Raw genomic sequence first — 13,904 nt, forward strand, 5'->3', positions numbered from 1 at the left:
GTGAGCTGTGGAACAGTTTAAATTTATGTTTCCCGACACCGTGAAATGAATATGTTCTCATCTGTTTTACATTATAATCCATTTTATGTCATAGAATTCTGCAATGGCAGAGGTATTTATTTAAGTGTGGTTAGATGTATGGATTACGTAAGAGGGAACGATATCTTGCTCTATCCCTGGCTGAATCTAGCTCCGTATGAGGGGTGACCTGATAGAGGTTTACAAGATGATGAGTGGCATGGACAGAGTGGATAGCCAGATGCTCTCTCCTAGGGTAGAAGAGGCAAGCATTAAAGGGTTTAAGGTGCGTAGGGAAAGGTTTAGAGGAGAAGTGACAGAGGCAAGTTTTTTTACACAGAAGGTGATGAATGTCTGGGACGCGCTGCCCAGAGAGGTGGTGGGAGTAGGTATGATAGCAGCATTTCAGGGGCAACAAGACAGATACATGAATAGGATGGGAATGGAAGGATAAGGACTCTACAATTGCATACGGTTTTAGTTTAGGCAGGCATGATGATCGGTGCAGCATTGGAGTGCGGAAAGGTCTGTTCCTGTGCTGTACTGTTCTTTGCTCTTTGTATATACTAACCCACTTTTCCCCTGGGTAAGGCATTAAACTGGAGATGCTTTGGGTCTTTAGTCAAGTCCAATTCATTGCCAAACTCATTAAATGAAACATATACAATTTCCACCATCCTGTTTCTTCAGAAGTGCTGGATTGAGATTGGTGTCGTTGCATTTCAGAGATGACAGATTATTTTGCACTCACTTCCCACCCCCACTGTTGCATAGAAACATCGGAACAGGAGTGAGCCATTCACCCCCTCAAGCCTGTTCTGCCAATCAAAGAGATCATGGCTGCTCTGTACCCTAACTCCATATATCTGCTTTGGTCCAGATCTCTAAATACAAAAAAATCTCTAAAGAGAGCAAATGATCTAGCATCAACTTCTATTTGTGGAAAAGAATTCCAAATCTCCACTACCCTTTGTGTGTAAAAGTTCTTCCTAACATCTCTCCTGAATGATCTGGCAAAGACTTTTAGACTATGCCTCCTAATTCTAGAATCACCAACCAGTGGGAATAATTTATCTTCATCTACTTTGTCTTTTTCTGTTAATATCATAGAATCCTACAGAGCAGAAGGAGGCCATTCGCCCTATCAGATTTGCACGGATCACAATTCCACCCAGGCCCTCCCCATAACCCCACATATTTACCCTGCTAATCCTTCTAACCTATACATCCCGGGTCACTAAAGGACAATTTATCATGGTCAATGCACCTAACCTGCACATTTTTGGACTATGGGAGTAAACCAGAGCACCCGGAGAAAATCTATGCAGACACGGGGAGAACGTGCAAACTCCACACAGACAGTGACCCAAGCCAGGAATCGAGCTGGGTCCCTAGTGCTGAGGCAGCGGTGCTAACCATTGTGCCACCATACCACCCAATAGGAGGCAGGATATGGACCATGTCTGTTGACCTCAGGTGGAATTTTCCAGTATTGAGATGAGCATAAGCTGGAAAATCCTGCACTTTGTATCTATATACCACAGGCAAAGTATGTAAAGAATTGTGCGTTATTTGGATTCCGTTTTTGCCTCAGGGATGTTACAGTCTTTGCCTGTTTAATAATGAATTTTTTGTCTCCACAGGCATTTAAGTCCACCTTGTTGACCAGCAAGGGGCATGCATGCGGCAGGTTGTAGTGGGCTGCTCTTGGATGTTGCTTCGGGAGTTGCCTATTGCTTCATGTCGTTAGTGTGCTTAAACTGGACCATCTCGAGGGCAACATGACAGCTCAGAGACTATCTCTGTTGCTGTGCGGACACATGGATTTGGGCCTGTGTCTGTGGGAGTTTGCGCGTTCTCCCCATGGTTGCGTGGGTTTCCTCCGGGTGCTCCGGTTTCCTCCCACATCCCAAAGATGCGCTTTTAGGCTGATTGATTGGGTAACAAATTGTCCCTATATTGGACCTCCCTGATCCTCGCACATTAGGCGTAGACTAAAATCATGAATAGGTCACTGAGACAATGGGACGGCGGCGCGGGCTCGTTGGGCCGAAGGGCCTGTTTCCCGTGCTGTGTTGTTCTTTATTCTTTGTTCTTTGTATTATCTAATTGACGTGAATTAATAAAAAGTTAATACCAGAGTTTCAATGCTTCTGAGTCCTCTAACCTGTACCAGACGTAGAGGATTATATAACAGTTTGCTGTGTCAACACAACACCAATCTGCACCTTTCAAATAGCAGCCATTTTATGCCAAAAATGTAGCAAGTTGGCAATGTTATTCCATAAGGTGGAGAGATCCAGTTTCCAATGAATACTTCCAATGCAACCAGACATTGAGATAACTTATTCAGTTTAACTCAGTTGGCTGGACAGCTGGTTTGTGATACAGAGTGACGCCAAGAATGTGGGTTCAATTCCTGTACCGGCTGAGGTTATTCATTCCCATCTTCTCAATCTTGCCCTTCGCCTGGGGTGTAGTGATCCTTAGGTTTAATCACCACTAGTCACAGTCTGTGGTCATCTGGGACTATGGTGACTTTATCTCCAGTGAGTGCTTGATGCTGACGTTGGGGCCCAGGCGATGGGCCCTTTTCCAAGTTCATGGTATAACTGAAGTGATTCACCCTCAAGCCGAAAACACAGGCCAATTGTCTCCTAGATATATTCATTAAAAATGAACAAATGAAAAGTCCTGGGCTAGGGGGTAAGGCCTGTTGCTGGTAGCTAATATACAGGAAGGCTGTTCCATCCATATGTGAAGTAGGAAAGATATTTATTGCCTGGATGAACATAGAAACTAGAAGCAGGAGTAGGCCATTTGGTCCTTCGAGGATGTTCCACCATTCATCATGATCATGGCTGATCATCAAATTCAATATCCTGATCCCCCTTTCCCCCCATGTCCCTTGGTCCTTTTAGCCCTTGGAGCTATATCTAATTTCTCCTTGAAGTTAACTGCAGAATAGCAAAGGCAAGTTCTGCTTTCGGTCACTGTGCTCCACTGTATGGGATCATCGAGGAATCAGCCCAGCAACAAAACTGAAGGTCTACAGTACCGCGGTACTCACTACCCTCCTGTATGCCTGTGAAACGTGGACTGTGTATCGAAGGCATGCAAGACAGCTCAATCATTTCCACATAACTTGTCTTTGCAGAATATTACGGATCCGATGGCAAGACAAAGTACCAGACACTGAAGTTCTGTCTAGAGCAAGTCTACCATCAGTCCACACACTGCTGATGAGAGCGCAGACCCAGTGGGCAGGTCATGTCACCCATATGTCAGATGAGCGCATACCCAAGCAGCTCCTTTTTGGGGAACTCTCTGCTGGAAGACGCTCGCGTGGAAGGCAGAAGAAACGTTACAAAGGCACACTTAAGGCCTCCCTGAAGTCGCTTGACATTGACATGACCACCTGAGAAACGCTGGCACAAAACCGCCCTACCTGGCGCTGCCTCATCCATTAAGGCTGTCAAGCTCACGAAGCAAGGTGCATTGCTAAAGCACAACTTAAGCACAAGCTGCACAAGTCCAGAGCCATCAGTGCAACAACTACAGTGCCTACACAAGTCTGTCCAATATGTGCCAGGACATTTCGCGCCCGAATTGGCCCTGATCAGTCATCTTCGGACACACCGCAACCAGCCTCAAAATGACTAATGGTGTCGAGGTCCTCATCGATGACGATGGACAAACAACAACAATTTCTCCTTGAAATCACAGAATGTTTTGGCCTCAACTACTTTCTGTGGTAGTGAATTCCACACATTCACCACTCTCTGGGTGAAGAAATTTCTCCTCACCTCAATCCTAAAAGGTTTTTCCCTTCAACTCAAACTATGACCCCTAGTTCTGGACTCCCCCACAATTCGAACATTCTTTCTGGATCTAATATGCCTAAACCTGTTAGAATTTTATATGTTTTGATGAGATCCCCTTTCACTCGTCTAAATGCGAATGAATATAATCCTAACCAATGTAGTCTCTCCTCATATGACAGACCAAGAATCAGCCTGGTAAACCTTCACCGCACTTCCTCTATAGCAAGGACACCCTTCCTCAGATAAGGACACCAAAACTGCACACAATACCCCAGGTGTGGCATCACCAGTGTCTAGTACTGAATGGAAACTTCACATCAATTTCCGACTCGGGTCACTGTCTGTGTGGAGTCTGCACATTCTCCCTGTGTCTGCATGGGTTTCCTCCTGGTGTTCCGGCTTCCTTCTGCGGTCCAAAGATAAGCGGGTAAGGTTGATTGGCTAAAATTGCCCCTTAGTGTCCTGGGATGCGTACATTAGAGGGTAAATGTGTAGGGACATGGGGGTAGGGCCTGGGTGGGATTGTGGTTGGTGCAGGCTCGATGGGCCGAATGGCGTCTTTCTGCCCTATGGGTTTCTATGATTCCTGAGGAACAGGGACACTCACTCATTCTGCCGTGTATAGACTCAGACCCACTACATTTGACCAACGTCAGAAAACATTAGCTGGGCCAAGTCACACAATATTGTAATTTTTCCTTAGTTAATAAATCATAGCTGGCACTAGACCAACATTAAAGCTGTATTTTAATTGCTTTTAATAAATGATCCAAACATGCCAATGTCCCTGATGCGGAACAGGACACAAAATAGGATTAGGCAATTCACGTTGCTTGTCACAACACAAATACTGTAAAATAGACACATGGGAATTGACTCAATCCGATGTATACTCGTGAACCAGTGGCATATACCTGAAGTCAGTGATACAGGACAGTCAGCAACAGAACACACGTGTCATTGGGAGTGTGAGTGGGAGACAGTGATCAGCATGGATGACTCAACCCTGGGAATCAGGGTCAGCATCAGGATATACTGGTCAATGAGACAGACAGGAATTGGCTCACGGCCAAGCAGCTACTGAACAGGGAGACAGGTCAAAGGTGATGCATTAAGAATAGGGTGGCCCGGTGGCACAGTGGTTAGCACTGCTGCCTCAAAGCGCCAGGGACCTGCGTTCAATTCCGGCCTCAGGTCACTGTCTGTGTGGAGTCAGCACATTCTCCCCGTGTCTGCATGGGTTTCCTCCGGGTGCTCCCACAGTCTGAAAGATGTGCGGGTTAGGTTGATTGGCCAATGTAAATTGACCCTAGCATCAGAGGGAGTAGCAGGGTAAATATGTGGAGTTACGGGGATAGGACCTGGGTGGGATTGTGGTCAGTGCAGACTCAAGGAGCCGAATGGCCTCTTTCTGCATTGTAAAGATACTATGATTCTATGAATTGAGATGGCAATTCTGCCCATTTTAACCCCTGGGTGCAGTAGTACAAGAGATGAAGTGAGTAACTGCGGGATATAGTTGCACTGCAATGACAGTGAGAAATATGCATTGTACCTGACTCACTAGCACCTTAGCATATTAAGTTTAAGCTTACTTATTAGTGTCACAAGTAGGCTTACTTAACACTGCAATGAAGTTACTGTGAAAATCCCCTAGTTGCTACACTCTGGCGCTTGTTCGGGCACACTGAGGGAGAATTTAGCATGGCCAATGCACCAAACCTGCATGTCTTTGGACTGTGGGAGGAAACCAGAGCACCCAGAGGAAACCCATGCAGACACATGGAGAACATGCAGACTTTGCACAGACAGTGACCCAAGCCCGGAATTGAACCCAGGTCCCTGGCACCGTGAGGCAGCAGTGCAAACCATTGTGCCACCGTGTTGCCTGGCTGCTGCAGGAGAAATGGGTTCCTTGTTATGTCTGGCCTTTGGGCACAGGATTCACGCAAGAGAACCTATTCTCAGATGTGATCCCGCGTGTCAGTTCCTCCCGAGAGGTGCATCAATGCTGACTGGAGGCAACTTCCACGTGCTAATTAAAGGCACATCTTCTGCTTTCAGTGTGACTAACAACATAAAAATGGTACCTTCACATCAAATCAGTGATTTCTATCTGCACATGAACAGGTGATTGGCCCCTTGAAGTGGCCATGTTCAGGGACCCTGATGCCAAATTCTGCTGAAGGTGCATGGACCATATGCAACTCTGCATTGCACCCAGTATTTCCTTGGAGGAAGCAGAATTCCTTGAAGGAGGCTATAAATGGACTGGATTTTGCTGCCATAAGGATGATGACACTGTTAGCATTCCATTTTGTTCCTCTATGAAGCTAACAACAACTTCTGACGTCCCCGTACAAGCAGTTAAATGTGGAAATGGGGGTGGTACAGTGGCACAATGGTTAGCACTGCTGCCTTACAGCACCAGGGACCCAGTCCTGGCTTGGGTCACTATCTGTGTGGAGTCTGCACATTCTCCCCATATCTACGTGGGTTTCCTCCGGGTGCTCTAGTTTCCTCCCACAATCTGAAAAACGTGCTGGTTAGATGCATCGGCCATGCTAAATTCTCCCTCAGTGTACCCAAACAGGCACCAGAGTGTGGCGACTAGGGGATTTTCACAGTAACTTCATTGCAGTGTTAATGAAGCCTTACTTGTGACACTAATAAATAAACTTTAGGAATTGCTGCTATTATCCACTGCTCCACCACCAAGTGCAAAGTCCTCGCAGATAAAAATCACTGATTTGATGTGAATGTGCCCCTTTTTGTGTTGTTAGTCTCGTCGAAAGACATGCATTTTTAAAGCACTTTTCATGACTTCTGGACTATTTTGCAGTCTCTTTCTGAAATGTATCCACTATTGTAATGTAGGAACTGCGGCAACCAAACTACACAGTGAATTCCCACCAACAGCAATGTGATAATGACCAGGCAATCTGTTTTTGTGTTGTGGATATAAGAATCAATATTGCCTTGGACACTATGGATAACCCCCCTGCACAACTTTCAAAGAGTGCCGTGGGACCAATCACTTTTACCTGAGAGAGCAGGTGAGGCCTCTGTTTACGTCCCATACATCTCTGGCAGTGCAGCACTTGTTCCGGATTGGGTTGGAGCGCAACCTTAATTTTTGTGCTCAAGTCCTCAAGTGGGACTTGGACCCAGAATCTGTGACCCAAACAATGCTACTAATTGAGCCACATCTGACATGAGGCAGCATGGTGCCACAGTGGTTAGCACTGCTGCCTCATCAACCCAGGGATCCGGTTTCAATTCCGGCCTTGGGTGACTGTGTAGAGATTGCACATTCTTTCTATGTCAGTGCGGGTTTCCCCCAGGTGCTCCAGTCTCTTCCCACAGTCCAAAGACGTGCTGGTTAGGTGGACTGGCCATGCTAAATTGCCCCTTAGCATTGCAAGATGTGTGAATTAGACGGATTAGCCATGGGAAATATGTAGGTTTACAGGGATAAGATGGGAGAGAGGGTCTGGGTAAGATACTCTGTCAGAGGGTCAGTGCAAACTCAATGGGCCGAATGTCCTCTTCTGCACTACAGGGATTCTATGAACAAATATTTTACCTTTTTGAGTGAAGGTGTTTAATCATGACTGAATTTCATAATTAATATCCTCTGCAACCTAGAAAAATAAATGTTATATTTGTGGATTAGCTAATGTAGTTATCCCATGTTCAGGATAACCCTAGATTTTGCTAAACATTTTCAAAACAGTAAAAGGCCATTTAAAAAATCATTTATGTCATTTCAACTTCTCCCATAATCCCATGTATATGTCCCACTCATGACTTCACTTCCTGCAAAATTATAAAAGGTAATGATAAAACATGTTTGTTACTTCCTGGCTTTCAGTCTGTGAGAATCCTTCAATGTGGTTGGCTGTTCAGCCTACTTGGTGACATTACTGTTGCTGGCCAACAGAGATTCACCTGATTGACAGCAGCAGAATGGAATGAATATTGGGAAAGGGGAAATCCATGCCATAGAGATACATATGGGATATTTTCTTTAAGATCAGCTTCAATACTGTCACCCCATCATTGGCCACAAAATCTAGGCCAAGTTTTTTATCTTAAGTGGATCTGTAATGTTACTCTCAGTTGTACAGAAAAACCACACGTCAGTATCATCCACACTCACCTCTTCCCTGTTTCCTTGAACTCCACCCCCATCTCTCCCAAACCATGTCTGCAATCTGGCTCAGCATCTAAAGGGGCCATCCTGAGAAAGTCCCAACCAACAAGCTTCATTGAAACACTCGATAGGTGCTCACCACTAATGATTTTATATTCATTTGTGGGACATGGGCATTGTTGGCTGGCCAGCATTTATTGCCCTTGGAGGGCATTCGAGAGTCAACCACATTGCTGTGGCTCTGGAGCCACATGTAGGCCAGACCAGCTAAGGACATCAGATTTCCTTCCCTAAAGGACATTAATGAACCACTTGGGTTTTTCCAACAATTGACAATGGTTTCATAGTCATCAGTAGATTCTTAATTCTGCATTTTTTTTTAATTGAATTCCAATTCCACCATTTGCTGTGGTGGGATTCGAACCCAGGTCTCCAAAGCATTAGTTGAATTTCTGGGCTAAAAGTTTATTTATTAGTGTCACAAGTAGGTTTACATTGGCACTGCAACAAAGTTATTGTGAAAATCCCCTAGTCGCCATACTCCAACACCTGTTTGGGTACACTGAGGGAGAATTTAACAGGGCCAATCCACTTTACCAGCATGTCTTTCTTTCCGATTGTGGGAGGAAACCGGAGCACATGGGAAAAACCCACGCAGAGACTCTGCACGCGCAGTGACCCAAACCAGGAGTTGAATCCTGGTCCCTAGCACTGTGAGGCAGTGGTGCTAACCACTGTGCTGCCATCCCATTGTGGCACATCCCTCACCAAAAAGAAAACCCATCAGAGGTCTTGTTTTCACCCAGTAGGGATGGACCTGAGACAGCTCTGGGAATAAACAAAGCCCTTCATCTTCTTCATCAGTAGAATCAGTCAGAACAGGAAGCACTAATTGATTGAGCTGTCCCCTAGGTTAAGTGAAGTAACCTAATGAGAGTGTTATTGCCGCTGATGGCAGTGTCTGAATGTCTATTTTGTGCAGATACTCAGCTTACTGCTGAGTGAGCTTCAGTGAACGCCAAAATGTAAATGGTGAGGTCCCGGATAAATGAAATAAAGATTCCTGCTCACTCCTGAACCAACACAATTACTAACAGAGCCCCGTGAAAAAAGGTCTAAAAAGGTGAGAGGTTGCTCTTGAAAAAGGATATGTGAAAACTGATAGATGTGCAAGAAAATGGAAAAAATGAAATAAAGCAATGAAACAAATTGAGTGTCAAACGAGAGTTGTCATCTTACCAAGTGATTGGGTTAGACAGCGTGCAGTGCTGGAGGAACTGCCTTTCATTCCTTAATATCTCTTGCCATTTGCTGTCATACCATGCTAGTAAATCTCACAGGAAGATAGGGTTTTCTCTTCCTTTCTTTAATATGTGAAAATGCTGTGGGATTTTACAGATCCAGAGGGAAATGTGAGTGGCAGTTCACAGCTAACCCAAGGAGACAATACAAATAATCCAATAATATAAACTCAGCAAATATCTTTCACACAAACCTACACTTCAGGCTTGGCTTCCATCCTTTATTGGTTAACCCATGACTACTTGTGTTCAGCATTCATTCTAAACTCACATTTATCTTGACCAATAGGAACACACATCTGTATTGAATATTAACAACTCACCTCTCTTGGCCAATTACAACTCACACACAAATCTTGACCAATCACAACTCGCAACTGTCTTGACCGATCGCAACTCACACTCATCTTGACCAATCACAACTCACACCTGCTTTGACCAATCACAACTCACACCTATTTGACCAATCACACTTGCAGCCACCTATATTGACCAATCACAATTCACACTTGTCTAGACCAATCACGACTCATGCCCATCTTGACCAATCATAACTCATGTCCATCCTGTCCAACCACAACTCATGCCCATCTTGACCAATCACAACTCACATCCATCTTGACCAATCACAACTCACGCCTATCTTGACCAATCACAATTCAATCACTCCCATTCTTACGAATTGTAATCCATTCTCAGTCCACTCCCATCTTGAGTGATCTTTATCCAAGGGGAGGCGATGTGGTCATGCTATTGTCACTAGACTAGAAATCCAGAGACCCAGGGGTAACACTTTGGGGACCCGATGCCACCATGGCCGCACAAGGTGAAACTTGAACCTGATTTTTAAAAATCTCAGGATGACCATGAGCCTTGGTGAATTCTTGCAGTGTATCTTGTAGATATTTCAAGTGCTTACCCAAATACTTAAGTTTCTAAGGTTTCTGGCCTTTCCTACCTTCACAGGCAGTGATTCCAGATTCCCAACACCCTCTGAGTGAAAAGATTTTTGGTCAAATCCCCTCTGAATCTCCCACCCCTCATCTTAAAACTATGCCCCCTCGTGATTGACCCCTCCCTCCCCCCGCAATCAGGGGGAACAGCTGCCCCCTGCTCGCCCTCTCAATACCCCTCATAATCTGATACACTTCAATCATGTCACACCTTAGCCTTCTCTGGTCTAAAGAAAACAATCCAAACCTATCCAGCCTCTCCTTACAGCTCAAATGCTCCATCCCAGGCAACATTCTGGTCAACCCCATCATAAGACCGTAAATACAGGAGCAGAATTAGGCCACTCAGCCCATCGAGTCTGCCCTGCCATTCAATCATGGCTGATGCTTTTCTCATCCCCAGTCTCCTGCCTTTTCCCCATAACCCCTGATCCCCTTATCAATCAAGAACCTATCTATCTCTGTCTTAAAGACACTCAGTGACCTGGCCCCCACAGCCTTCTGTGGCAAAGAGTTCCACTGATTCACACTCTCTGGCTGAAGAAATTCCTCCTCATCTCTGTTTTAAAGGATCGTCCCTTTAGCCTAAGGTTGTGCCCTCTGGTTCCAGTTTTCCCTACAACTGAAAACATCCTCTCCACATCTACTCTATCCAGGCCTCACAGTATCCTGTAAATTTCAATAAGATTCGCCCTCATCCTTCTAAACTCCAGAGAATACAGACCCAGCGTCCTCAACCGTTCCTCATACGACAAGCTCTTCATTCCAGGGATCATTCTTGTGAACCTCCTCTGGATCCTTTCCAAGGCCAGCACATCCTTCCTTAGATACGGGGCCCAAAACTGCTCACAATACTCCAAATCTGTATCCCTTCTAGTGCTATCACATCCTTCTAATAGTGAGGCGACCAGAATGGCACACAATACTTCAGCTGCGGTCTAACTTTGTACAACTCCAACATTACGTCCTTGTTCTTATACTCAATGGATGGTACACACTGCTGCTATTCTGCATGGGTGATGGTGGGACTGAATGTTTGAGGTAGTGGATGGGGGTGTCATGATAGAATGTAAATGGAACGCTTTTATTCAGTTCCAAGATAGATTCACGCATAGCTCCATTTCTGTAACCATGCAAGATTGACTGGTTAATTCAGATTTAACAATTGTCATTCATTTATATATAGAACTGCTGTCAAAAGCTTCAATAGGATTGGTTTGCATTAGGCAACACATGTTGCACTCCCTAGTCCTTGCAGAGTGACGAATATCTATACTCGTGTCTAACTGTTACATTGCCAGATTGTTGAGGAACTGTCTATATAACTGTCAACTCAGAATGGATATGAACCAATTACACTTTCTGAAGTAAGAGGACATACATCTATCAACATGAGCTTGGCAGTATCCTTCCAAGCTCATGTTGCAGCTTGGAAGGATACTGAGATTTATATTGCAAATTTTACAAATTCCACAGATTATGTTGTACATTTTAGAATCTTCAGTGCTGTGTGGGTCTTGTGGCACTCCTGCCTCTGAACTAAGGACTAGGGTTTGCATCCCACTTTGTTGATGATGCAGTACATAGTTGGTCAGCCTGCAAAGGGAGCATAGTAATAATGTCCCTGGACTAATAATCCAGAGGCCTCAGGCTAATATTTTGGGGAACACGGGTTCAAATCCCAGCATGGTCGCCGCTGGAATTTGAATTCAATCAATAAATCTGGAATCATAAACCTAGTCTCAGTAATGATGACCATGACAACTATCATAGATTGCCGTTAAAAACTCTTTATGGAAGGAAATTTGCCATCCTTATCCTATATGTGATTTCAGACCCACTGCAATGTGATTGAGTCATAGCTGTGACGGTGGCATGGTGACACAGTGGTTAGCATTGCTGCCTCTCAGCTCCAGGGGCCTGCGTTCGATTCCCGGCTTGGGTCACTGTCTGTGCTGAGTCAGCATGTTCTCCCTGTGTCTGCATGGGTTTCCTCCGGGTGCTCTGGTTTCCTCCGAAAGATAGGCTGATTGGTGCATTGGCCATGCGAAATTCTCCCTCAGTGTATCCGAACAGGAATGTGGCGACTAGGGGATTTTCACAGTAACTTCATTGCAGTGTTAATGTAAACCTACTTGTGACACTAATAAATAAACTTTAAAAAAAAACAGGCACCAGAGTGTGGCGACGAGAGGATTCTCACAGTAACTTTATTGTCCTGTTAACCTAGCCCTCCTGGTGAGACTGATAAATAAATATATACATTTTTAAATTCCATTCAGTAACCCGTAAGTTGGTTTGCCGTTGTCTGAAGCTGTGCTTGGTATCTTCCAGATTCTCTGCGGGAAGGAGATCCCTCGCTGGGTGAACCGGTTAGCGTACTTCAGTTCCTGCATCCCGTTCCTCCAGAGTTGTCTTCCAAAGGAATGGCTCACGCCTGCGGCCCTCCAGAGTCACATCAGCAGCCAGGGTCTAAATAAGGACGATCAGAGCGACACAGGGGACGATGAGTCACCTTCCACCTCTGCGACCGCCTCAGGAACCAGCAGGACCTGCAGACACACCAGAGTCTAACTTGTGTCTCTGAATTGTAACTGCTCTGACCGTTTATTCCAGCTTTTCATAGCTGTTCTTTTTGTAGACTTTTTGTGACAGCCCTTAGAGCAGAGGCCTAGAATTGAGTGGAAACGGCTGTGGCACTTCTGTCTCAACAGAGAGGGACAATGTAGAGGTCAGCGGTGACAACCGAGTTACCGCCAAGAGCTTAGCAACGGGGTACCCAGGTAACCAAGAAGATGACGTTGGAACACTCCGCTCAGATGCTCGTCCAGACCTTTTTTACAACATTAATTGTGCACGTTTCACCTTAAAAACCAAACTTGCTCTTGTTCAGACCCCCATGAACCAAAACCGTTGCAATCTCTGCTCAATGAACAATGAGTGTCAGTAATGATAACAGACGGAAATATATTTGTAAAAGTTAATCCAATTGGAAATCAATCATTACTCCCCTGAGCTGAGGATTCATCACATACAGATTTTTTTTTGCCGATTTCTGTTTAAATGTGATGCAGTCTTATTTTAATCACTTTGGAGGATCCCAGTCCAATGAATAGTAGATGAGCTGCACAGGAACAGAGGCAATAGGAAGAGCACAGGCACATGGATAAGGTTACTACACTGACACTAACAACAGGGAGACTGTACTGACACAGATAGGGAGACTGTACTGACACAGACAGGGAGACTACTGACACAGATAGGGAGACTGTACTGACACAGATAGGGAGACTGTACTGACACAGACAGAGAGACTATACTGACACAGATAGGGAGACTGTACTGACACTAACAACAGGGAGACTGTACTGACACAGACAGGGAGACTGTACTGATACAGACAGGAAGCCTGTACTGACACAGATAGGAAGACAATACTGACACAGTTAGGAAGACAATACTGACACAGATAGGGAGGCTGTACTGACACAGACAGGGAGACTGTACTGACACAGATAGAAAGACAGTACTGACACAGACAGGTTTACTGTACAGACATAGGCAGGAGTACTGTAGTGAGACAGTGATATGGTACTGATATAGATAGGGAGACTGTACTGACACAGATAGGAAGAGAGTACTGACACAGACA

At 45.1% G+C, this 13,904-nt stretch overlaps 1 protein-coding gene across 1 annotated transcript in view; it reads left to right on the top strand.

Moving 5' to 3' along the window:
• LOC145352304 (deubiquitinase DESI2) overlaps positions 1–12,826 on the top strand; it is a 177,408-nt gene extending 164,582 nt beyond the window's left edge. Inside the window, exon 5 of the mRNA XM_080202057.1 lies at positions 12,587–12,826. Within this exon, the coding sequence (XP_080058183.1) occupies positions 12,587–12,826 (240 nt within the window). The remainder of the gene's footprint in view (positions 1–12,586) is intronic.
• The last annotated feature ends 1,078 nt before the right edge of the window (positions 12,827–13,904 follow it).

Source organism: Carcharhinus amblyrhynchos, chromosome 14, assembly GCF_965287045.1.
Source record: "Carcharhinus amblyrhynchos chromosome 14, sCarAmb.v2.hapA, whole genome shotgun sequence".
Taxonomy (NCBI): Eukaryota; Metazoa; Chordata; class Chondrichthyes; order Carcharhiniformes; family Carcharhinidae; genus Carcharhinus; species Carcharhinus amblyrhynchos.